At 37.0% G+C, this 27,560-nt stretch overlaps 1 protein-coding gene across 7 annotated transcripts; it reads left to right on the forward strand.

The window, feature by feature from the left end:
* Positions 1-27,092, forward strand: LOC131638613 (uncharacterized). 7 transcript variants are annotated; one of them, XM_058909184.1, is made up of 6 exons: positions 1-883; positions 24,279-24,368; positions 24,493-24,833; positions 24,910-25,042; positions 25,151-25,530; positions 25,619-27,092. In XM_058909184.1, exons 2-6 carry the CDS (start codon positions 24,350-24,352, stop codon positions 26,921-26,923), a joined length of 2,178 nt encoding a protein of 725 aa, XP_058765167.1. In that variant the 5' UTR covers positions 1-883; positions 24,279-24,349; the 3' UTR covers positions 26,924-27,092. The 7 variants fall into 7 exon arrangements, with proteins under 7 accessions (XP_058765167.1, XP_058765162.1, XP_058765169.1 ...); XM_058909179.1 differs by lacking the exon at positions 1-883 and adding an exon at positions 23,560-23,672; XM_058909186.1 differs by lacking the exon at positions 1-883 and adding an exon at positions 23,654-23,672 and having other exon boundaries at positions 24,470-24,833.
* The last annotated feature ends 468 nt before the right edge of the window (positions 27,093-27,560 follow it).

Below are 27,560 nucleotides of genomic sequence, written 5' to 3' on the forward strand. Positions count from 1 at the left end.
CTGCCTCCAAAAGAACCGTAAAAAGAAGAACTCAAGGAAAAAAGGAAATTGGAATCCAAGGTCTCAGACCAATTCGAGGGGTTTGAAGAATTCTAATCCGTCCCTAGAACGTTCCTGAAACTAGCCATATCATTACCATTGAGCGCCGCGCCCAGAATCGTGGTACAGGACTCACGGTTTTTGTTGAATTTTCTTGTGTATCAATTTCAATAATTCTTGCAAAATTGGCGTAATTTGATTGCATAGGTGTGTTCATAACGATGTTACGAAGCTTTTTGTATAGATTAATTAAAGTTTGGGTGCAGGTACATAAATCCACCATTATTGGGGTTCTTAGGTTTTGAATTGGGGGACACTGATACAGACAAAATTAGGGACAGTGAGGAGTACCATTGAATTCAAAAGAGAATTTCTATTCGATTTATGTATTTGGATATAATTTATGTTGCATATTTGTCAATATTGTTTGTTGCAGGGGTATAGCCACGCATGAAACCGTGGGTAAAGGTCTGCAAATTCTGTTTCCGGAATTCCAAGGTAGGGGACGAAGTGGCTGGGCGCGGATTTGGCTACGATTTAAGTTTTTTTTCTCGTTTATCTTTGTACATATAGCTATAGGCGCGTAAATATAACAAAAGCCATACGCAGCTCAAGTGGTAACGGCCAGGTACTGGTGAAGGGGGGGACGTGGGATCGATTCCTGCCCACGACATATTTATTTTTACTTATCATTCGCAGGTGGATCCAAGGCGCCCCATGTCCAGGTGTCTACCATGCTCCCTCACATCAAGACCCTCGGATCTCCCTCAATTCCCATCCAACGCATCAAAACAGGAGGCGCACAATGAACCCTCAAGAACGTGATCCACCGGATAATAGCCAGGTTTTTCAATATAATTTTTTATAGCTTTTATATTAACTTAGATTAGGTTTTAGTTAATTATAGTTAGACCTAATTATTTAGTTTACTTAGTTAGAATAAAAATAATTAAAAAATTAGTGTTAGGGTTATAATCTTCCTCAATTATTTTCCCGAATCTCTCGATTTAATTTATTCTAACCAATTTTAATTAATATTAAATCATAAAAAACCCTATAAAGGTCTATTCGTCCATTAGGGTTCGCCCAATCCCATTGCCCATTTGGCAAAACATTAACCATCAATTAATTCTCTTCTCGACCCAACTAAATCTATTAGTCGCATTAGACAAGAGATAAAAAACACATAAATTAAAATACATTTTAATTTGCTGCCCGCGACGATCAATCTATCGATCTGAGTAACCAGCAATGCCCCATAATCCGTTAGCTATACTGATCAAATCTATTGATCATCGCATCTAACGGTGACATATTAAACCAGGGTTGTACGCCCAAAACCTTCAAAACACACTAAACCACGATACTACGGATCTTCATCCTTTTCAATCAGGCAACTCAAAATGCCTTTCAAATCAAATTCAAAACTACGGTAGGCCATTCAAAAAGCCTTCAAACCATTCAAATCAAATTCTAAGGCGTACAACCCTGTGCCCGAACTACGTTGACTCTGATTCTCCATAAGGAGATACGTAGGCACTTGGATAACCAAGGCGAGTCCCCTTTCCCCATAAATCTCATTTTTTCCCTATTCATTTCCTTAGCTATTAAACCTGAATATTTTAGCCATAACATTTGACCTTAGATTCAAAGCCAATAGGAAAGGGTTGAGGGTGCCTAACACCTTCCTTCAACCTGATTATAATAACTTACCCCGAATCTCTTAACTGCGTAGGGTTTCCTATTCGCCCTTCAGAATAGGTGGCGACTCTAATAATTCAATTTTAGGGCAGGTTGCTACAGCTGGCGACTCTGCTGGGGAAATACACTATAGGTGAATTATTATGCTCCTAAGGCTTGAGAGGGTTTAGGTTTATGGTTAATGGTTTAGGTTTTTGGCGCTTTTTAGGGTTTGACAAATCTGCCAATTTTAGAGTTTGGGGGAGGTTTATCTTTTTTTTTAATAAATATTTAATTATTTATTTATTTATTTATTGTTTTTATTTTCATTAAATGTTTATTTGCCATATTTGTATAAAATGCTTAATTGTTATAATTTGCATTGTTGGGTTTTATATGTGATTGCTGTTAAGCCTAAGCGTGGGAATTATAATTAAGACCAGAGGGGAACTACATCGCCTACGAGTCTTGTTATAATTCCACTCAGAGTGGGTTAAATATTCGGAAAGGTCTGATACGAGGCTCGACCTTGTTGAGGGCTGGACTGGATATTTAGCTGATCTCTCTGGGAACCAACCCCTAAAATTCGAACCTCATGGACCAATGAGTTGTTCCAAAATCCAAAGAGACAAAAAGTCTCGGCGGCTACGAACGATCCCATGAGACCTTCTAGAACATACCAATGGGAAGGGTAGGCACCTTAAGTCGTTACGTCGAACTTATGAACCTAGGGCTTATGTGCTTACGTGTTTAACTGTACGCTTTCATTATTTTTTTTATATATCTCATATAATTGTGACATTCATCATGCATAATGTGCATTCTTGCATCATGTCTTATCCACGAAAAATAATGAGAAACAAAAAAAATGGAGTTATTATATTTAATCACTGGATGTGGATAAAACATAAACACGAATAAAACATATCATTCATGGCATGCATATCATTTTCATGGCATTGAAAGAAGATTTCTCTTTACCTTCAGAGCAAGAATCCATTGGGAAGGATAATCTAACATCCCGACCGTCTTATCAGACAAGATTTCAGCAAAAGAAATCAATGGAGCAGCTAGAACAGAATCAAGCCGCTCTTCGTGAGGAGGTGGATCAACTAAAGGTTAGTATGGAAGAAGTTAAAGGAGGTATGACTCAGATGTTAGGATTCATGAAGGCTCTCCTAGATAAACAAGAAAAGGCAAAAGAGGTTCTGTCTGGGGATACCCTGGTTCAGGATGAGATCCCCAACGACGGAAACCCACTGCTAGGATTTGTGACAGGTTTTGGCCCTGCTAAGGAAAGACCCCAGGTCCGATCTGTTAGAAGAGCTATCCAATTCCAAGAGAAAGGAGAGACCTCTCAAGAAGGGTTTGTCCCCACTCCACAAACAAAAGGGACAACCCGCACAATTCGCATTCCTGCTAACAATGTCCTTAAGGATGATGATTACCTGGATCTACAATACGGAGTACAAGAGGTGGACAACACAGACCAAGCACCTCAGACACAACAGTCTATTCCTAACTCCGGGGAAGACTCCAAGGACAATGAACAAATCAAGGCGCTAGAGGGGAGACTAAAAGTAGTAGAAGGGTATGATGCTTTCGATGTGGATGCCTTTGAAATGAGCTTAGTCTCCGGCTTAACTATCCCACACAAATTTAAGATTCCTGACTTCGAGAAATACAAAGGACTCACATGTCCGAGGAACCACTTGCGCATGTATGTGTGAAAAATGGCTGCCTATGCCCACGATCAAAAGCTGATGATACATTTCTTCCAAGATAGCTTAAGTGGGGCATTTGTTGACTGGTACATGCAATTGGAGAAATCCTATATACGAAGCTGGAATGATCTTGATAACACATTCTTGAAGCAATACAAGTACAACCTGGGCATGGCACCCAACCGGATGCAATTACAAAATATGTCACAGAAGAAGGATGAATCATTCAAGGAGTATGCCCAAAGGTGGAGGGAAATGGCTTCTCGAGTCCAACCTCCCTTGATGGAAAAAGAACCGGTGGACATCTTTATGGGTACTTTGCAAGGACCATACTATGATAAGATGGTTGGAAGCATATCTTCAGGGTTCTCGCACTTGGTAGTCATTGGTGAAAGCATTGAAAATGGGATAAAAAATGGGAAGATACAAGGGGCACCCTCAGGTTCCTATCACACAAAGAAGTGATATGATGGGAAAAAGGAACCCAACACTGTGGGGGCAATCCTGGTTAATCAGACCCCGGCACTACAACAGAAGGATCAGCAAAAGCAACAGGGTGGCCAGCGCACCTGGAGGTCCAAGCCAAAACGATCAGTCACCCCGTTGCACATGCCATTGTCTCAAGCTTTGCAATATCTGCTCAGTTAGAACCTGATAACTCTGCTACCTCCATACTCAGCTCCAGCTAACCCCGCTCCTGGGTACAAGCATCATGCTAGGTGCGCTTATCACTCAGATAGTCCTGGTCATGATACAGAGGATTGTGGGCCGTTGAAGCACAAGATCCAATATTTAATTGAAGAAGGGCTCATTGAGTTCGAACAGCCTGGCAAGTCTAATGCTATAAGTGGCTAGAAGGAGGGTTTCTTAGATCATTAGTTTTGTTTTCATTCGCAATTTCTTTTATGTTTGTTTAAACATTGGTTTTGCGGTATACGCTATGTACTTTACAATAATCATTAATGCATTGCTTACGTTTGTCTTGGTTTATTCCTAGTGTTTTCACTATATTCAAAACTGTGTTTTTACTTGGTTTTATTATTTGTGATATTCAACTTTTGTTCAAAGATGTGTACCTTTAGAGGGAGAATGACGAAAACGATACCACAATCTCATACAGTACGCTTTCGAACAGACCGTGTTGACGATGTACAGGCATTGTTTCAATTCCAATACAGTGGAGACATAAGGATGTTAATCCCTCATCAACCCCTTTGAGCCTAAGAAGTAGGAGTTTTCCTTCACATACAAAATAAAAACCCTCAAAATATAACCTGGGGTAGGGTAGCTGTTCAGTTAACTTGATAATCCCAAATTGTTCCTTTGAACATAATCACTGATGGTTCCCCATCATAATTAAGCCCGGCAGTCAATGTCCGCAAAAAAAAAAGAGAAAAAAACAACGCAAGGCCTGCCAAGTCAAAACCTATTAAGGAGACGTAGGCAAAATTGGGGCATCCCGCTGACTGTAATTTTAAATAAACAGTTCACGCAAAATTTAGGGATAATAAAGTAAAAAAAAAGAGGTCACTACATACCCTCGACAAAAGGAAGATATTACAAAAAGGAGAATGACTGCCTTTGCAGATAAACCTTTGGTTTTTGGACCATCATGAATGTCAGTATTACAATATCCGAGGTCTTTTGGAGCTTAAATGCATAGTTAACTGAGCATAGGAATGGAGAACATCACGAAGAAAGGGGTGGGTTAAATAAATTTTGAGCCTTATATCCGTTGTTTCTTAAAACCCTGAACCAAGGCCGTGTTACAACCCTTAAAAGTCCTAACTGAAGCATGGTTAGTTCGAAAGCACACTGTTACCAAAAGGTATCCCGACTCTTTAAGGTCTACTATAACTCTTGAGTTGATATCACTTTCTAAAAAAAAACTTTGGTTTACTCAAAAATGTTTTTAAACTTTCAAGACAGACGTATGCATTCGCATCTTATGAATTTCATTATAAAGCACACTTGTCTATATAGATTCAAATGTTTTAACATCAGGGAGAAGTTGCATGGGACATGGCTAATGACTAAAAATCCTACCAACAGGCGAAGTAGCTTTAAAAGCATATCTAAAAAAAGAAATATCTCTTACGCCTGACTCGGATGGCTATTGTATACACAGGGCATGGCCCGTTGTTATCCTATTTACCTGGGGCAATCTAACCAAGATCCATGGAATCTCTCAAGGACTCTGAATAGCCATGGGGCAAGTCCATTACCGGGAGGCACGTTACAAAGGTCACTCAGTGTCAAATGTTGTTAATACCACCCTCACACCCTTTTCAGGAACCTTTTAGGTAGTTTTCTTTAAAACGTCTCTTAATCTTTTCAGACAGTCTTCTTTAAGACATGCTCAAATATCTATTATCCTTTTTAGGAGTCCTTTTTCAGATAGTCTTCTTTAAGATACATCCTCTCGTTCTTCCTACCAGCCTTTCCAGGTGTCTCTCGTCATTTTCAGAAATCTTTTCAGATAGTCTTCTCTAAGACATATTCCTTTCTAAGAACCTTTTCTAGATGGTCTTCTGTAAGACACCTCTTAAATTTTTCATGTGGTCTTCTTTAAGACATCCCTTACCCTTTTCAGGCAATATTCTCTAAAATATCCCTCATCCTTTCTAGGAACCTTTTCTAGGTAATCTTCTTTAAGACACCCGTCAATCTTTTCAGACATGTTTAAATTTCTCTTATAAACCTTGTCAAACTTTGTTTAAAGTACAGTCTTCTTCAGGACAGTATCCCATCCTTTCTAGGGTAGTTTTCTTCGAAATGTCTTTTCCTGAGTTTTGTTTAAAACACTACATTCCTTAAAAGAGTATTTGTCCTCTATGGGAATATTTTGACCTTCTTTACAAACGTGCCTCCCCGAGCTTTGTTTAAAGCACAGTCTTGTTTAAGACTATCTCCTATCCTTTCCAAGAATCTCTTCAGGTAATCTCTTAGAAAACATCATCCCATTCTGAGTATTCAGCGAATTTTTTGTCCATCGGACACGACCAAAACGCACGACTAATTCTGAAAAGCATCTGCTTCACATCAGGGAGATTGGGTTAATCAAAGGCGATCATTGCTAATAAAGATCCCTGAACCGGGGGAACCACGTTAGGGGGTTCTCCTAAACAGGGGCAAAATTTCAAGGATCACAGGGACATGCAATCAAACATCCTATTAACTAGGGGCATTCATCCTAAGTTCAACCGGTTCGAGTCACATCTCGAAGCAATCAGGGGCATGTCAAACATGGGAAGAATTCAAATTCAAAAGGATAGAACACTATGGATAGCCCTCCATATCCTGGAGATCAAGGGGATATCCTTCAATCTAAAACGTCGAAGCATATGACAAGGTTATTTCTCGGGACACTTCCTTCATGGCTCGGAGATCATAGGTGTCTCTTTCCCACTAAACATTGGGGCATTGGATATCAAATCCATAAGGAGAACCTCAAAAGGTTAAAGGTGGGAGTATTTCAAAAAGTCAAACTGGGACAAGACGCACGGCGTAAGGAAAAGGCGTTCTTACACTTTACAACATCGAACAAATCTTCCTCCTAACTACAATCTCCGAAATTAAAAAAAAACAAGAATTGGGAAATCACGCTAGCATCCAACAACCTTACAACTCCAGTGAACTATATACGCTTTGGTTATTAACAACCTATCATTGGAGCATCATGCAAATACATACAAATCATGCATTATATACATTGGTTGAGACATTACACCATACCTTTTTAGGTAGTTTTCTTTAAGACGAATTGACATTCCTTTTCTAAGAACCTTTTCAGGTAGTCTTCTTTAAGACATTATTTTTCTAAGAACCTTTTCAGGCAGTCTTCTCTAAGAGTATCACCGTCATTTTCCAAGAACCTTTTCAGGTAGTCTTCTTTAAGACATTCTAAGAACCATTTTAGGTAGTCCTTCTCTAAGACAATCATCGCCATTTCCAAAAACCTTTTTAGGTAGTCTTCTGTAAGACATTCTCTTTCTAAGAACCTTTTTAGGTAGTCCTTTCAGACATCTTTCAGCCTTTCCAGGCAGTCTTCTTTAAGATATCCCTTATCCTTTGCTAAAAAAAAGAAAACCTTTCCGGGTAGTCTTCTTTAAGACAAATCTTACGATCCTTTCTAAGAACCTCTTCAGGTAGTCTTTTCTAAGACATTCATCATCCTTTCCAGGAATCTCTTCAGCAGGCTTATTTAAGACGAATTGTCATCCTCTTCAGGAACCTCTCCAGGTGATCTTCTTTAAGACATTCTTTTGCCAAGAACCTTTTCAGGTAGTCTTCTTTTAAGACATTCTAAGAACCTTTTAGGTAGTTTTTTAAGACATCTTTCAGGAACCTCTTCAGGTAGTCTTCTTTAAGACATTCTAAGAACCTTTCTAGGTAGTCTTCTTTAAGACAAATAATCGTCCAGCCCAAGAACCTTTTTAGGTAGCTTTTTTTAAGACATCTTTCAGCCTTTGTAGGTAGTCATTTTTAAGACATCCTTCAGCCTCTCTAGGTGGTCTTCTTTAAGACAAATTTCTATCCTTGCTAAGAACCTTTTTAGGTAGTCCTTCTTAAAGACATCTTTCAGCCTTTTCAGGTAGTCGTCTTTAAAGACATTCCTCACTCCTTGCTAAGAACCTTTTTAGGTAGTCCTTCCTAAGACATCTTTCAGCCTCTTCAGGTAGTCGTCTTTAAAGACATTCCTCATTCGTTGCTAAAAGTCTTTTCAGATAGTCTTCTTTAAGACAAATTTTCATATCCATTCCAGAAACCTTTTCAGGTAGTCTTATAGAAGACATTACTTCGTTACATCAATCAATGCATATGCATAAGCATAAGCATTACGCAAACATTACCAAGCCAGCGTAAGCATAGTCATGGTATAGGGACAAGCATGGAGTAAACAAGTTCAACGGGGTCGATAAGGAGATAGAATCTTGGGATTGACACCAGCATACATACATACGCATTAGCATATGCATATCATCTAGTGCATTCAAATACTACAAAAGCTCAGTTTCCAACCCTCGTGTTGTGGAAGGTGTATTTTCCGACCCTCGAGTCGTAAGTTTCCAACCCTCGTGTTGTGATAGGTGTGTTTTCTGACCCTCGAGTCATGAATGTCCGACCCTCGAGTCGTGAGTCTAAGAAAAAGTGAATTCTTTCATGCAGGTAAGTTTTCTAGAACTATAGAAAATAATTCCTCTTAGGCAGGTACGCTTGTCAGAACCATGGCAGGCAATTCCTTTGGTGCAGGTGAGTTTGCGATAACCCTCGCAAATGATCCTATTGGTGCAGGTGAGTTTGCTATAACCCTAGCAAAGGATCCTATTGGTGCAGGTGAGTTTGCGATAACCCTCGCAAATGATCCTATTAGTGCAGGTGAGTTTGCTATAACCCTAGCAAAGGATCCTAATGGTGCAGGTGAGTTTACTATAACCCTAGCAAATAATCCTAATGGTGCAGGTGAGTTTGCTATAACCCTAGCAAATGATTCTAATGGTGCAGGTGAGTTTGCTATAACCCTAGCAAATAATCCTAATGGTACAGGTGAGTTTGCTATAACCCTAGCAAAGGATCCTATTGGTGCAGGTGAGTTTGCTAGAACCCTAGCAAATAATCCTAATGGTGCAGGTGAGTTTGCTATAGCAAATGATCCTATCGGTGCAGGGATTTATTTTCCCATATCAGGATCTTCTATACGGAGTTATCAATACACTTCAACCACATAGTGGTCATTCTACAATCAAATGAATATTATCAAGTCCTTTCCAGGAGCCTTTCCAGGCAGTCTTCTTTAAGACATATTCCATCCTTTTCAGGAACCTTTCCAGGCGGTCTTCTTTAAGATGTATCCCATCCTTTCTAGGAGCTTTTCCAGGCACACAGGGTTTTACAAAGGGTTCTTCAATTGGGTTTCTTACCACGTTAGTCCCTCGGCGGTGATCTCTTTCAAAACACCATCAATAACAATCAAAGGTGTTATCTTTCTTTTCAGAACTACTAACATACTTTAACTGACAATCATGCATCATTCAACTAACATACCTCGTTCATACATAATGCATATGCATACATGGCTCTCATTTATTTTGAGAAGCTCCCTGCATCATGCATCACATGCATCATAACATTGCATAAAATTCAGATTGCATTTTCAGGCCATACTACAATCAGAGCACCTAGTTCCTTCCAAAAGCATTTGCTTCACATTCTGAAAAAATGGTGTTCATCTCGGGTGGCATCTTTAAGCCCACCTCCCACGGAATTTCTTCCCAACAAACGCAAATTTCAGGGCATTTCAGTGTTCAATCATCTTCTACCTTTGGATCACGATAGGCAGACGTGCCTATCCGACTCTTCAGGTTTAAGAAGATTGAACAGGGGCAGCTGTCATACCCCAAAATTTGCCCGATCAGATCTATATCTTTTAATTCATCAATGGACAAAATTAAGAGTCATGGGGTTTGGCATTCCTATTGTCAAACCCGCCCTCTTATAAAATATCCTGAGAAACAAAACGGGGTGCGATTAACAAGTGTTTCAAGGGTTTCATCATTTGTTAATATTATTTTTCTTTAACTAACATTTGCATTTTTTTGGATTATTATTAGTAATTTTTATTACTTCTAACTATTAGTTTTTAATATTATTAATTTTATTATTAATATTAATATTAGGTGATATTATTATTAAGATTATTATTAGGATTAATATTATTAGGTTTATTAAATATTATTGTTATTTTTTTATTATTATTATTATTTCAAATACTAATATTATTACTAACCACTATTATTTATATCAATTTAAACATTATTATTATTAGGACTATCATTAGTATTAGTATTATTTGCAATTATTATTATTAGTAATGTAATTAATTAATTAGTTAGTTGGGCAATAGACCTATTAGGTATAGAAATACCCTAAATGGACTAATATAAAGACAAATATTTTCTAACAAATAGGAGGAGGCTGCCTCCAAAAGAACCGTAAAAAGAAGAACTCAAGGAAAAAAGGAAATTGGAATCCAAGGTCTCAGACCAATTCGAGGGGTTTGAAGAATTCTAATCCGTCCCTAGAACGTTCCTGAAACTAGCCATATCATTACCATTGAGCGTCGCGCCCAGAATCGTGGTACAGGACTCACGGTTTTTGTTGAATTTTCTTGTGTATCAATTTCAATAATTCTTGCAAAATTGGCGTAATTTGATTGCATAGGTGTGTTCATAACGATGTTACGAAGCTTTTTGTATAGATTAATTAAAGTTTGGGTGCAGGTACATAAATCCACCATTATTGGGGTTCTTAGGTTTTGAATTGGGGGACACTAATACAGACAAAATTAGGGACAGTGAGGAGTACCATTGAATTCAAAAGAGAATTTCTATTCAATTTATGTATCTGGATATAATTTATGTTGCATATTTGTCAAGATTGGTTGTTGCAGGGGTATAGCCACGTGTGAAACCGTGGGTAAAGGTCTACAAATTCTGTTTCCGGAATTCCAAGGTAGGGGACGAAGTGGCTGGGCGCGGATTTGGCTACGATTTAAGTTTTTTTCTCGTTTATCTTTGTACATATAGCTATAGGCGCGTTAATATAACAGAAGCCATACGCAGCTCAGGTGGTAACGGCCAGGTACTGGTGAAGGGGGGATGTGGGATCGATTCCTGCCCACGACATATTTATTTATTAACCATAAATTAATTCTCTTCTCGACCCGACTAAATCTATTAGTCGCATTAGACAAGAGATAAAAAAAACACATAAATTAAAATACATTTTAATTTGCTGCCCGCGACGATCAATCTATCGATCTGAGTAACCAGCAATGCCCCATAATCCGTTAGCTATACTGATCAAATCTATTGATCACCGTATCTAACGGTGACATATTAAACCAGGGTTGTACGCCCAAAACCTTCAAAACACACTAAACCACGATACTACGGATCTTCATCCTTTTCAATCAGGCAACTCAAAATGCCTTTCAAATCAAATTCAAAACTACGGTAGGCCATTCAAAAAGCCTTTAAACCATTCAAATCAAATTCTAAGGCGTACAACCCTGTGCCCAAACTACGTTGACTCTGATTCTCCATAAGGAGATACGTAGGCACTTGGATAACCAAGGCGAGTCCCCCTTCCCCATAAATCTCATTTTTTTCCCTATTCATTTCCTTAGCTATTAAACCTGAATATTTTAGCCATAACATTTGACCTTAGATTCAAAGCCAATAGGAAAGGGTTGAGGGTGCCTAACACCTTCCCTCGACCTGATTATAATAACTTACCCCGAATCTCTTAACTGCGTAGGGTTTCCTATTCGCCCTTCAGAATAGGTGGCGACTCTAATAATTCAATTTTAGGGCAGGTTGCTACACACACTAGTCTGTGTTTCGCCATTAACTCTTCATCAACTGCTTCACAATCCTCCACCTCTGTCTCCCGGTAATATTCATGAGGTAAAACTAAAACTACATTACAATTTAAATTAACAGATGATACCCCCATCATACTCAAAATCATCTGTCAGCATCTCTTCTTCCTTAATTGGGTTCTCCTGTACCTTTTCCCACTGGTAGTTTGCTTGAACTTGCAGCCCCAGAAGTGAACTTGTTGCTGCTTGATTCTCCTACATCCTTCGACTTTAGCTCTCTTTCTACTTTCTTGATCATCTGGTGCCTCCTCCATTGAGATCTTGACATGGGGTTTTTTTCCCTTGTAGTTCTCCAACCTATATGCCTCTCTTTTTGATGCTTGGAATTGTTTCCTGTATGCCACAGCGATTCTTCCTCCTTGGTCGAAACTCCTCCATTTCTCCCTTCCAGCATTAACTTGGGTCTACCTATCAGTAGGCACATCAGCATGGAGTTTCAAGGTAACTCTCCTTTCCTTAGGATGAGGGCTATATGGCCTCCTGGATATTCCCCTTTTGTCGAAGACATACATGTTGGGGTTGGCACCCTAGCGATCCCATCCAGCAGTAAATGGAATCCTCTCAAACATTTCAGCCATTTCTTTGTCATACACTGTCCCACACCTGGGGCACATGAGGCACTCTGTTTCAGATTTGTAACAATTCACCAAGAAACCCAAAAGGCTTTCTCCTGGTCCTGGGTAGACCTTCATTAATTGGCTTTCTTGCCTCCAATTTCCTTGAGTTTTGACACATTGGGCTCTCATAATTTCAGCAACCCTTCAACTCAGGACAATGGAACATCTGGGGCATACCAACATCTTCTCAGAATTCGTCTTGTGACACCTCCAGAGATACTCTCGAAGGCTTTCGTTTGCCTTTGGGTAACCATAACTTGCCTTTTCTTTCTCCATTATCAGACACCTCTCTAACTCCTCCGTTTCTGGCGCTGGTTGGTTCAGGTCCACCATGTTGACTCCTAAAGCAGGAATTCCAAAAATCCTTACTTTCTCAAACTTCATTCTAAGGCCTTCAGTAGCCTCATTCATCCTTCCTACAAGGCCTTCAGTAGACTTAGGTCCAAATTCTCCATAGGGAAACCTTTGACATCAGTATTGAAGGAAGCATTGTCAACAAATCCATGATATTTACACAAGCATCTTTTCTTCCGTTGTTCTAACGGGGGAATCTTAGTATTATGAGGCACTATCATTTAGCCATCTTTTACCGATAAATCAAAAATCTCATCACACTTGGTAACATCAAACATATATGTTTTCTTAGGATATCTATCATTCTTTTTTACTTCGACAAGGATCTTGCCATTCGAAGGTGTGAGCATTTTACAAGCGTATGGATGTGCCTCTTTTAATTCACCCAAATATACTTCAACTTCCTCACAATTATAGGAATCATTGAAGGTTTTGAATTCCTCATCTTCGGCTTCGACATAAGCCACACTTTCTTTTTTATAACTCTTATTTTCTCTGGCCTTTTCAGTCTTCAATTGTTCAACTTGTCGAACTCTATCTGCTAATTGGGCCATATCCTTAGATATTGGGTATCTAACTTCTTTCTAATGGAATACTCTAGCTCTCCTACAGCCATTTCGACTAGTTCATGTTCAGGAACTACTATGAAGCATCTAGATTTTAATAAACGGAACCTATTTAGATAATCATCTATAGGTTCAGTAAACTTTCTTTTAATGATAGCCAATTCTTTAAGACTTATCTTAGTCTTCCCCATGTAAAATTGCTCATGGAACAATCTTTCTAGATAAGGCCATGTATCTATAGAGTTTGGTGGCAAAGTAGTGAACCATGTAAATGTGTTCATTGTTAATGAACTAGGAAAATATTTTGTCCTCAAGTTTTCACTATTTGCCAAATCTCCTGCCTCAGTTAAATACCAGGCTATATGTTCGACAGTTGATTCACTGGTATCCCCTGAAAATTTTGTAAATTTAGGGATTTTACAACCCCTTGGTAACTCAGTTTCTAAAATAATGTCTGCCAAAGAAGATGTATAATTTGGGCATTGAAGCCATGTGTTCATGCCGTTCTGGACCATAATTCTTTTGATCATGGTAGTTAAGTTATTTTCAGCCACCATGTTATCTTCTCTAACCCTATGGATTACATCGTCTAAATTTTGATCTCTATTAACCATCACTATTCTCCTAGGTTGTTCCTCAGGAGCCTACTGTCAGATCTCTTATCGTTCTATCCCTGCTCCCATGTCTCTTTCGACGATATTTTGTTTGGGTGGTTGAATTTTGTTAATAGTTGGTTCTTCCTGAGTTCCTACATGGTTTCGCCTACGTTGTCCTGATGGTTGGGGAGCCCCGAAAAAGTCTGCTAAGTGCGCCATCTGCGCTGATAATTGTTGATAGAATTGGGTATTTTCTTGATTAGTTCTATTGACATTTTGGATTAAAGGGGAGAAGATGGTGTTTATCTCACGAGCAAGAACCCAACCATATCATGGTTGCTAGAGTCCATTTGTTTCCTAAACGCTTCCTGATTATTAGTCATTAATGTAGGCATTTGGTTCGACGGACCTTGGTTTTGAGCACTTCGACCCACAGAGCCAGCATTTTGAATTGGCGAAAAGTGGCCATATTAGGTTGTGTATATGTGGACATACCATTATGTAATCCTTCCATATAAGAGGATGGAATCCCATATGGTTGTTCCCTCCAAGGCCTGAAACTCTCAAAACTCGGTGGCCTAGGGATTGAAGGTTGTGCCTGGTTTCCAAGATATGTCGAAAAAGGACCAACTTGAGCGCTTGATGGAATATCTATTGTACTCAAAAAAGGAGGCATAGTGGTCAAACTAATTGTGGGCATAGTCCTTATGGACATTGGCATGGAATTATTTGTAGCCATAGATCCTGTGGATGTGGGCATGGCTTGAGAACTATTTACGACCATTTATCCTGTAGATGTAGGCATGGCCTGAGAACCAGGCATAATGGTTGAAGCATTGGTCAAACTTGCAACGACCGTGCCTGACCCTTGTGGAGGATTTTGTCCTCCTTGATCATTGGCAACATTAGCCATTTTTCTGTTATATTTTCTTTTAGGTATTGGTTGTGAACTGTTAGTAGTTTTACGACTCCTAAGGTTCATACAACGACTCGGTATATTCTAAACTAAAAAGAACAAGCAAATATAAATGAGACTTATGAACCTTTAAACTTTTCGAAACTTGTCCCACTAGGCGTGCCAATTTGTTTACAATGATTTCTAGTAAACAACCGCTAGTCTTCCAAATTATTAAATATATTTTGGTAGCTTGCATGATCGACTAGATTGATCCTAGGACATGTGTCTGAAAGTTTCTAATTTTATGACTGAGTTCATATTCTAAAGGGGTATTTTGAATGTGTATCTAATATAAAGGCAATATGGTATGTATTAATGAATTTCAAAGAAAAAAGATTTAAAAGGCTTCGATGATAAATATAAAAGACATGAATCGAAAAAGAAATGTATGTAAATGACTTGAATTTGTAAAACTGAGAATAATGTAAAAGTACAAATGGTGTTACACGTACATTCTCAATGAAAACTCTTTCTCTTTCACTTGGTACTTAAGGGATTTTTTGAGTTATTTGTACAAAATGAACACCCTTGAATCCTACCACTAAGATCTCTATTTATACTAATTCGACCCTAACGGTATTAATCTAATAAAATGCCACATTGTTCTTTTGCATGTGCTTCGATTCCCTGATGCTTCCACGTGTCTTTCTGACCAAATGAATAACTTTGAAATTCGAAACATTCCCGCTCGAAGTTCTGAAGTGTGAAACAACGTGACCTTGTAAAGACGTATCTTTAAAATACCTGGAAATTTCCTAAGTCCTTCGTCTCTTCATCTTCGGAGATATTACAACTCATGCCTTACTTCGATTTAGAGAAAATATTTGACATGAAGAATCTAAAAAATAGCCTTATAAAGCTATTCTTCCTTCGAAGCATAAAACCCTTTTTTTAAAAAACATCTCGTTTCTACTTGTCGAAATCCCCAGCTAACAATATGCAATATCCAATTCACTATTACGAGCCTTAGCTCATGTTGAAAAATGTTGGAATATAATTGGTCCCCTCAATCACACATTGTTATATCTGTTGTTATTGTGAAAATTCAATACTATATGGAGTGCGAGGAATCTTTATCGGTTTGAAGATAAACATACAAGTTGGAGAACATGCGTTTCTCAAATTTGTGTCTAGGTGTTGCTTTCTAGTAATAACACTAATACTCTAACTCATTTATGCTAAACTTTAATATTGTGAAAAAATTTCAATATCAATATTCATTCTCCTAAGCCTAAGATCATAAATGAGGTTCGTTGGCATCCTTCTCCTCTTTGATAGTGGAAGTGTGAGTCAGACGATGTTTATGTTTTTATTGGTTGATTGACATCTATATTTGACTAAAACATAATAGCAGCAAAATATAATACAATGTATAAATCTTGCAAATAAAAAAGAACAAAACAGGTACAAGCAAGATGTTATATCGAATGTCATGACATCAACTCATGATATCGCGCCTCCAGAACTGAAATAAGGATTTAGTTTGATTCTTAACAGATACCGAATATTCAATGAATATTATGTAATCCAATGTGGCACAGATTTAAAGGTCAATATAATCAAGTCAGAATATGAAAGAATCAAATCAGAATATTGAAGATTCAGCAGTTTCTAATTTAGGAGATAAATTAGGAAACTTGTGATTGAAGACCTTTATTTTAGCAGAAGATATCTTCATATTTGTAACAGCCAGGAGTGTTGCGATTTGTAAGCCCAAGTCCAATTCGGAATAGGTTATAAATAGAAACCTTTGTAACCTAGTTTAAACGACGAATATAAGCAAACCTTGTATTGGAAAAGATGTAGTCATTAGGGTTTGTATAGGTAAACCACCCAGGCTGTGGGATGACTGCCATGTCCTTCTCAAAAGCTGTAGGTTAGAGAAGTTAGTGTTCTCACTCGAAACCTGTAGGTAAGAGTTGAGTATTATGTTCTTGATTGAAGCTGTGAAGCAAGATCAAGTTAGTGTTCATTGTTAATTGTTTAAATAGCTGTTGCAGGGTTGTAACAGTTAGGTATCACTAGGGAGTGAGTAGAGGTTCTCTTGTCTTAGATGGAGTTCTAAGATAAAGGTTGCATTGGGTAGTGACTAGGTAAACCAAAGGTTGTTTATCTGTAAACCATAGGTTGCTTACATAAAATAGTACTACTGATAGTGAAATCTTCTTCCTGGCTTTGTAGCCCCCAGAGTAGGTAGTTAAACCGAACTGGGTTAACAATTCACAGTGTTATTTATCTTCTGCATTGTATTGTCTGTTCAGTCTTGGATGTTGTAACATCACGTATAACATCAGGTTCAGGTTTGATAGCTGTTCCTTTTACAGAACCAATAAATATTACAATCTGGTTATGTTGACTGAACATACATGATCCCAGTACTCATCGACTCCTTATTAGGGGTAATTAAAATTGGGGATCTTTTTGTTATGCCTTTGCTAAGCTAATAACAGATCAGATATCTTGACATCGTGAGTAACATCCTGAGTCTGTCTTACCAGAATTTTAATTGGTATCAGAGCAGGCATCTTGTCTGTTTCTGGATGAGATCCATGAGGGATACTTTCTGGTTGTGCTGAAGGTAGAATATTGTTTGAACAAGGAGCGTTCATATTGTATGGTCCCTTGAATTGGAGGATGGACCTATATGTGGAGGATTATACCAACATGACCTAGAGCTGTTGATGTTGGAATAAAGGAGTGCTAAATCAAAAGACTTCATGTGGGAGTGAAGAATTTGAATTGAACTAATGCAGCCGGTATCTATGTACATAGAAGAAACGTATCAATGTGAGTTTATCAAGTCAGGAAGTTGGTTAGGTCTAGTCTGTTGCTTGGTGCAGAAGCAAGCATTGTGCAGGGTTGAGTTACAGTCAGTCCTTGGATGTCATGCTTACAATTGATATTTGGAGTAAGCATTGTGTGAATTATGTTGAAGTATGGCTATTTTCCGTTGCATAGCCTCTGGTGCAACCCCTATTGTACAAGAAAAATTCTAGGGTTATTTATATTCAACATAATGTATGGCAGAACCTTACAACTATAATTAAAGTGTCAAAGATACTTGAGTAATCTATCAAGTCCACTCATAATGGCATGGTTTATTAGAGCTGTTGAATATCAATTGATCAATGATATTCATTATCATCTGCAAGTGTGAACCTTGAAGAATTTCAAGGCCGGAGTGTTCCTAAAAGGAGGAACAGATGTCCTACCGGATGTTAGGACATTAAGACTGGTATGCAGCTACTAGGCGAAGAACAGATGTTCTGATGCTAAACTAATGTAGTGTGAGAACATTGATTTGGAACCTACTCCTGGTCTAGAAGAGGAGACATCTGATTATAAGTTGATCAGGACACGATCAACATGTTCTTCTACTCCAAATCCTAGTTTATGGGGTTTAGAAGTAAAAGCTCAGTGCCAAAGAAAACTCATGAAGGTATTCCTTTCTGATCCTTTATGTTTAAATCAAGATGAGCTTACATCTGGTATTTTCCTCTGATCAATGGAACCAGATATATGTATTTTCATTCATAACCATAGAGCGGTTGTTGGAGCTGAATACTGTGTCAACCACAGTGAAATATGGTCAAGAATGTTTACTGCCCTAGTTGTTATCCAGAAAGGGTGGTGTTTTTGGAATCAAGGAAGTCAGATGGCTCAGAAGAATCTGACTAATTCAGTGTTGTGTCATGACTAAGTCTGTTCCATAAACCTAAATGAGGGAATCTCCTCTATAGGTACAGACTATGGCATCCATCATCTCAAAATCAGAATGAAAGTCTAAAGAAAAGCTTATTAAGATGTTGGCTATTGTCTTCCTTGATATGTCTGGATATTGCTGATAATTGCACTATTTTGTTTCTGTCCCAAGTGCTATGAATTAGATGTTAGAGATGTTAACCAAGAACCATGAAGGATGATGTCATATCAGATGTTACAACATCATCTCAAGGTCTTCAGTTTTCTTTGTATTTGTGTTTGCCAAGAGAAAAATATATAAATGTGAAGAGGTAATCAGACAGAATGACCTAGTGTGAGTAGCAAATTCTAACTGACTAACTGGTAAGTACTTTGACGGGAGACTTAATACTTATTGGGTGTAGAACCTGGATGCAATATTGAGAAGAAGAAATCAGTCAAGATGAACTAGTGTGAGTAGTAAATCTTAATGAGTAACTAATAATTACTTTGACAGGAGACTCAATACCTATTAGATGAGAAGTTTGTCTAGTTATGTATTCAAGGACTAGTGTGAACCAAAGGTCCGTGTTCACTATTATCTTCACAAATTAAGGAAGTGTGGCAAGAGTATCTGGTGAAGCATACTGATTCTGTTAAATATCTTGATGGGAGCTGGATATTTTGCAATGTCTGTATGAAGAGCTCAGACTTATATGCTGAAGATTGATTTATGGTTATACAATCATAGTTTCTTCTACTTCAAGTTGCAGAGTGTGGCAATCTGAATCTTGTGTAGCAAGTAAACTGAGGTTTCTAAATTTGGAAACTGTGGCAAATTCCAAATCAAGGGAGCTTCAAGGACGAACATCAAAGATGCCCTAAATTTGTATATCTCAGGGGGAGTAAGAGAGTATGAAGATCAGCAAAGACAATGTTATTGTGCTTCTAATCAAATGGAAAGTCTTTCAAAGACAAATCTTTAAGCTAGAAAAACAATGTCACACAAGATGTCAGAACATAACTCAAGTCATTTTTATTCTTAAAGACCAGCAAGGATTATTCTTTGTATTATCATCTAAAAACATGTATTGATGGTGTGTATCACTTGTTCTGACTTAGTGCATGTTCCAACCTATGCACAAGTCCGCCTGATGCAGTTCTTCTTCAAATAACACCTCTTGATCAAGACTTTTGTTAAAGTCCAGGTATGTTGTTTAAATTGCTTAGGTTTCTAGAGTCTTTTCCTTTTTATATTTTTAGTCTTGTTTGAGTCTCTCATGTTCTTCTTTCGGATATGAGGAAAGTCTAGAGTATAGGTTATGGTTGTCAAATTGTGACAATCATAGGGTTTAAGGGTAGTGTTCAGACATTGTTAAGTCTGAGGTCATTCTTTACATTCGTTTTGTAAATAGTAGAGTCTTGTTTCGTGTCGTGAACACAAATAGTTCCTTGTGTTCTAAGTCATTCTATAGAGACGTGCTATCTCTATGGATAGTCAGAGTTTGTTTGAGTTTGGGTGTCTGGCGAACTTATGTCTTGGGTGATGTCAACATCACAATGTGCTATTATCCTGGAAGAGTGTCTAGGAATATGCATGCGAAGTTTGAAAAAGCGAAATTATTGTCTAAAGTGGCAGTTCAGACATAATGTGGATTAGAATGGGCAGGTTCTGATCTTGATGTTAGTAATGTGTTCTGGCAATACATAATTACTTTCATAATGAAGACTTCACTATGTGAAGATGACTATGAAGACAAAAGTTCTATGATCTGGTCAATACAGCTGAAGATAAGGAGAATCCTTGCGGTTCAAGATAAAGAGCATGTTAATCAATGAGTGATATTGAGAAACATCATCAAGAAGGATTTCAAATTTTCTTAAGCAGACCATGATCTGATACAAACATGGTAAGGTTATGCTCAACAAAGTACAAGAAGTGGCAGCTCTTTATGTTGAGATTGTGACAACCTCTCTGTGTGTGCATCTTGTGTCAAGAGGTCATCAGTAGATCATTTCTGGTGAAGATAAGTTGGTAGACTTGAATCTGTTGTAGAAAGAGAAATGGATTTTGTGGAATGTACTGATAGTTCTAGTCTGAACAGCAAAACTGAAGTTTAAATGTCAGACACAATGTTATAACATCTATTTTCTGGTGTGAGTATCTATTGTAAAGGATCAACATTGCTAAAATGAGTGTGTTCAGGAGACTAGTTGAACAGAGGGTGCTCTCTTGAAGATATGAAGATGCGTATTATGTTTTCCATTCATCATTTCAATTTTCCTTGAAGAAGCTCAGACTATCTCAGATAGGGGGAGTGACTTCTTAGTTCAAGATATATTTTTCAAGAAAATTATCTTGGTCAGATATACTCTATCGTCATAAAGAAGGTGTACTAATTCAAAAGAAGCTCATTCAACTTGGTTAAAGGAGGCTCTTGTGAAAAAGTTTTATATAACAAGATGTATCATTACAGTCAATTATCTGGGAATTGTTGAATCTAACCATGTGCATCTGGAATCCACATTTCTTTATCTGGTCTGATAAAGTGACTGTGTGTCAACAAGTGTTGGAAGGCTCTTCACTGTTGTATTAAACAGTCTCAAGGTATTCAGAACAACATAGGTCTATGACAAGTGAGTCAGTAGAGTAAGTAGGAGGTCTATTACTTGGTCCATAAGATGCTTTGTCTTAATCTGCTGAAGAATCTTGAGCTTTGTGCTTAAGAGGTGAAAAAGTGACAATGTCTGGCAGGATGTCATGACATGTTTAAAGACATTGAATCTACTAAGTCAAACAAGGAAATATGTCTTGAAGTTTATGGAATGTTATATGGAATGTCATGACATCAACTCATGACATCGCGCCTGCAGAACTGAAATAAAGATTCAGTTTGATTCGCAACAGATATAGAATATTCTATGAATATTATGTAACCCAATGTGGCGCAAATTTAAAGGTCAATATAATCAAGTCAGAATATGAAAGAATCAAATCAGAATATTGAAGATTCAGCAGTTTCTAATTTAGGAGATAAATTAGGAAACTTGTGATTGAAGACCTTTATTTTAGCAGAAGATATCTGCATATTTGTAACAGCCAGGAGTGCTGCGATTTGTAAGCCCAAGTCCAATTGGGAATAGGTTATAAATAGAAACCTTTGTAACCTAGTTTAAACGACGAATATAAGCAAACCTTGTATTTGAAAGATGTAGTGAATAGGGTTTGTATAGGTAGACCACCCAGGTTATGGGATGGCTGCCATGTCATTCTCGAAACCTGTAGGTAAGATAAGTTAGTGTTCTCACTCAAAACCTGTAGGTAAGAGTTGAGTATTATGTTCTTGATTGAAGCTGTGAAGCAAGATCAAGTTAGTGTTCATTGTTAATTGTTTAAATAGCTGTTGCAGGGTTGTAACAGTTAGGTATCACTAGGGAGTGAACAGAGGTTCTCTTGTCTTAGATGGAGTTCTAAGATAAAGGTTGCATTGGGTAGTGACTAGGTAAACCAGAGGTTGTTTATCTGTAAACCAGAGGTTGCTTACATAAAATAATACTACTGATAGTGAAATCTTCTTCCTGGCTTGGTAGCCCCCAGAGTAGGTAGTTAAACCGAACTAGGTTAACAATTCACTGTGTTATTTATCTTCTGCATTGTATTATTTGTTCAGTCTTGGATGTTGTAACATCGCGTATAACTTCAGGTTCAAGTTTGATAGCTGTTCCTTTTACAAAACCAATAAATATTACAATCTAGTTATGTTGACTGAACATACATGATCCCAGTACTCATGGACTCCTTATTAGGGGTAATTAAAATTGGGGATCTTTCTGTTCTGCCTTTGCTAAGCTAATAACAGATCAGATGTCTTGACATCGTGAATGACATCCTGAGTCTGTCTGACCATAATTTCAGACGGGATGACTAAAGACATTCCTCCTCTGTTTGCCTATGCTGGAATCTTTAAAGAGAGAGAGAGAGAGTAGTGCGAAACAATTTGAAAAAGAAAGATAGGAATGATACATGTCGTTATTTTAAAAGATATATATATATATATATATATATATATATATATGAGGAAGGATCGAATTACACAGGAAGAGTTACTCACGAGTTACACTCGCTCGTAACTTCATTTCAAATAAATATTTTTTAAAACTAATTATTGGATTGAAACATACTATTATATAAATCATACCTATAAATTTTTAGATTAGTCTATAATGATTTACTATGTCATTGAATTACATTAAAATTAACGTTATATGAAAGTTCATTTTGACGTTAATCTTTGGATATCTTGATGGTATAATAAATTATTATAGATTAATCTCAAACTTTATAGACATGATCTATATGATAGTATGTTTCAATCCAACGGTTGATTTTAAAAAATATTTATTCAAAATGAAATTACGAGCAAGTGTAACTCGTAGTGTAATTTGATCTCTCATATTTATATATATATAGGGCATATCTAGTGAGAATAAAAAATTTATATGAGAATGTGAGAATGAATCTGAACCATTAGATTTTAAAATAAATGGTGGAGATTAAGTGTGAATCTTTTTTTCTCTCTCCTCCATTATTAAAATAAATATTGAGGGAAAAGAAAAAAAATATTGACACTTAATATCCACAATTTATTTTAAAATCTAATGGTTCGGATTTATTCTCATATTCTCACATAAAAATACCATTCTCATATGAAACTGAAACGTCCTCATATATATATATATATATATATATATATATATATATATATATATATATATATATATATATATATATATATATATATATATATATATATATATATATATATATATATATATATATATATATATATATATATATATATCTTGTCTATAAAACGTGGAGTATATATAAAACGTGGGAGGAATGAGACAAGGAGTGTATCCAAACAAGAGCTTTACCATTGTCTATCGACTTCCTTCCTTCTCATTTCTCCAACATCTGATATCCTTCGCCGCTGTTTGTTTCTTCTTCTTTGTAAGTCCCAAATTTTACTTCTATTTTCTTTCTTTTCGTTTTTAATTACTCATTATTTTCCTCCTCATCCAAACACTGAATTAGGGTTCAATCGTTCTCGCATTCATTCATCAATGTCGAAAATTGTTTAGAAAAATCGAAATTGAGGGTTTTCTGAACAAGCCCTTTTTTCGTATTCCTCGTTTGGCTTCTAAAAATTCAAACTTTTTATAATTTGAGTCATGAAAACACTTTCAACTTTAATATCCATGAAGTGAAATTGATTTTTCTCAGAAAAGGAATTGGGGTTGTTTTTGTGTAGAGATTTATAACTGCAAGTTAGAACCTTTGTCCATTATGAATTTTCTCTGTGGTGAATTAGGGTTAAGATCACTGTGATAGTGTGCTCCCAGTATTGAGGTACCATCAATTTGGAGGAAGCATTTGTTATAATTTAACTTAGGGAGTGTTTGGATTGGCTTAATTGATCTTATTACTAGCGTAAGCACTTGTAAAGCCATTTGAGAAAGATTACGTATTTCGTAAGCTTTTCAAGGTAGCTTATGAAAATAACTTGTAATTCAAGGTAGATTATTGTTCCTTAAGTTGGAAATTGTTTATGGTCAGGTTGGTTGAAAGGAGGATGCATTGAGAACAAGTTTTCTTTCAAGCTTGTTTGACATTTGTTTGTACCCGCGATGGATCAAGTTATGCAAGGTAGATTTCGAATTTGAATATTTGATGTATAATGTATAACTAATTATATATGGCGGTGTTTCCCTTATAGATTAAGGGGAAGATCTCCATGGTTTTTTTAGAATGTAATATATTTGAGTTGCAGGTAATGAAATGGGGGATGATTCATCGATGAATTTAGACAACTCGAGGGCTAATTGGACTCCATCTCAAGACCGATATTTTCTTGAGCTTTTGCTGTCCCATGTTCACAGAGGCAACAAAACAGGCAAAGTGTTTACCAGATTAGCGTGGGTAGACATGACTGAACAATTTAATAACAAATTTGGGTTTAAGTATGATATAGATGTGTTGAAGAACCGTTACAAGCGATTCAAAAAACAATACTATGAAATAAAAGCAATAGTTAGTCAAAACGGATTCCAATGGGACGGGACACTAAACATGATCACTGCTAATGATAAAACATGGGAAGAGTATATTAAGGTACACACTGTCGTCAAATATTTCAAAACTGCTGAGAAACCTTTACGTTACAATTGTGATGTTTTTTATGTTGCAGGCCCACCCTGATGCTCATGTTTTTAGAAAAAAAGTTGCTCCGTGTTATAATGATCTATGCATAATCTATGGTCACGCAGTTGCTGATGGGAGATACAGCCTTTCATGTTTTGACGAAGGTTTTGAATACGAAGGTAAAAAAAAAGAATTGTTCATTAAATATTATTGTTTAGCGAAATTCCTTGTAATCATTATTCATCAAATCCGTTCATAATGTTTGAATGGTTTTAACTTTTACTCAGAAAATGCTTCGAAAGAACGAGATGACCATACTAGCACCGGTAAAGGAGTGGATGATCAGACTCCCCTTACTCATAGTCAAAGTAAAATAGACTGGTCTCCGATGATGGACCGAGTTTTTGTTGAACTTATGCTGGACCAGGTGCGTAAAGGGAACAAGGTTGGCCGTACATTCACGAGGCAAACATGGGGAGACATGGCTGAGTCATTTAATGATAGGTTTGGATGTCACTATGGTAAGGTTGTGTTGAAAAACCGTTTCAATGTCCTAAGGAGGCATTATTCATCTATAAATGTCCTCCTTGGCAAAGAAGGTTTCAGTTGGGACAAGACACAACACAAGGTTGTGGCTGATGACCAAGTTTGGCAAAAATGCATCAGGGTATGTATGAACTGTTCTCAATCTTTTTTATTTCTTTTTGTTAGTTTAGTTTTTATTTTCTACTTCAGTCACCTGCTCGTAATTGCAGGTAAATCACAAGTACCGGCTTTACAGAATTAAAAGCATGCCTTTTTATTCCGGCATGTGCATCGTATGTCGCGATGAAGCTCCTGCAGATTGCAAGTCAAATCTTGAAAAGAAACCTTATAACGGCAAGAACTCTGTCCCAGACTCTAATGCATCAATGCATATAGGCGGTGAAAATGATTTTCCCGGAGATACTCAACCTCTCGCTTACGCAGCATTTCACACAGGTGATCAAAGTAATTATACCAAAGATACGCAACCTCTCCCTGATGCAACATTCCATATAGGTGGCGAAAATAATTTGACCGGGGATACTATTTCCGTGCCTCTCCCTTATGCAACATTGCATATAGACAGTGAAAATAATTTGATCAGAGATACTCAGCCATCCTCTAACCCAACTTTGAATCTAGGAAGTGGAAATAATTTTACCAGAGATACCATTATTCAGCCTTTCCATAATGCAGCATTGCATGTAGGTGGTGAAAATAGTTTTAGCAGAGATAACATTATGCAGCCTCTCCCTAATGAAGGATTGCATATCGGTGGTGAAAATAATTTTATTCGAGATACTATTAGTCAGCCTCTCCATAATGCAACATTGCAAATAGGGTGTGAAAGTAACTTTACCGGAGGAGCTCAGCCTCTGACGAACGCAGATAATGAAGGTGGTGAAAGGAACTCTATCAGAAAAACTCAGCTTCTGACGAATGCAGATAATGAAGGCGGTGAAAGGAACTCTACCAGAAAAACTCAGCCTCGGCCGAATGCTGATAATGAAGGCGGTGAAAGGAACTCTACCAGGAATACTCAGCCTCGGTCGAATGCAGATAATGAAGGCGGTGAAAGGAACTCTACCAGAAAAACTCAGCCTCCAACAAATGCAGATAATGAAGATGGTGAAAGGAACTCTACCAGAGAAACTCAGCCTCCGAAAAATACAGATAAAGAACCATTGCTTGCGAGTGTTGGAAAAAACATTACTAGTCAGAAAAAAAGACATCAAACTAAAACCTCCCCGGCCTTGAATCTGCCGAAGAAAGCAAGAAACAACTATAACGAGGGAGTGTCAGTTGCCTTGAAACATATGGCAGTTGCAGTTACATCACTTTCCAATAAAACTAAGAAAGAAGATAATTTTTCTGTAGGCAATGTTATGACGGTGCTTCAGGCTATACCGGACTTAGATGACGATCTGATATTAGACGCATGTGATTTTTTGGAAGACGAAAAAAGAGCAAGAATGTTTCTGGCGTTGGATTCGAATTTGAGAAAGAAATGGTTACTAAGAAAGCTTCGTTCATAATGATTGCTCAAGTTTGTTTGTCAAATTCTGTTTAACTTCTTCTGTTCTACGAGACTTGTTTTTTGTTTATCTTTTTGTCTGTGTTGATTAGAGTGGAGAGACCAGATATTACAACTCATAAAGGGGTACCGTTCAATTTGTTTTGATTACTTTCATCTTTTTCTTTTTATTTCTTTTCTAAATTTTTATATTTCATTTAATTTCACTCTCTTTCCCTTAGTAAATGATTTTTCCTTAGGAAATAATTTTATAATAAAGAGTGAGATTAAGAAAAAGCTAAATAGGTTATAAAAAAATAGATTAATAAAAAGAACAAAAATTTAATTTTAGAGTTTTACTATTGTAAAATGTGTCATTATGTTTGGAATCTCAACTAACTCTTGTCGAGAATCTACTTTTGTCCTTTTTAAAAAAATCCATCTGAATGCATTTTGTTCAAAATCTTTAATTTTTTTTTAAAAAAATAGAATATTTAATTTATTTATTAAAGTAATATATTTTTATTATTTACATTAAACTAACTAAAATAAAATTGGCAGACTTAAATGCACTTTTGGTCCCTTATAGTTGGTGAGTTTTTTATTTTCGTTCATGTAAGTTATTTTTTTTGTTTGATTTTCTATATTTTACTTTCGCG

The sequence above is a fragment of the Vicia villosa genome, unplaced genomic scaffold, assembly GCF_029867415.1.
Source record: "Vicia villosa cultivar HV-30 ecotype Madison, WI unplaced genomic scaffold, Vvil1.0 ctg.002350F_1_1, whole genome shotgun sequence".
Classification (NCBI taxonomy): Eukaryota; Viridiplantae; Streptophyta; class Magnoliopsida; order Fabales; family Fabaceae; genus Vicia; species Vicia villosa.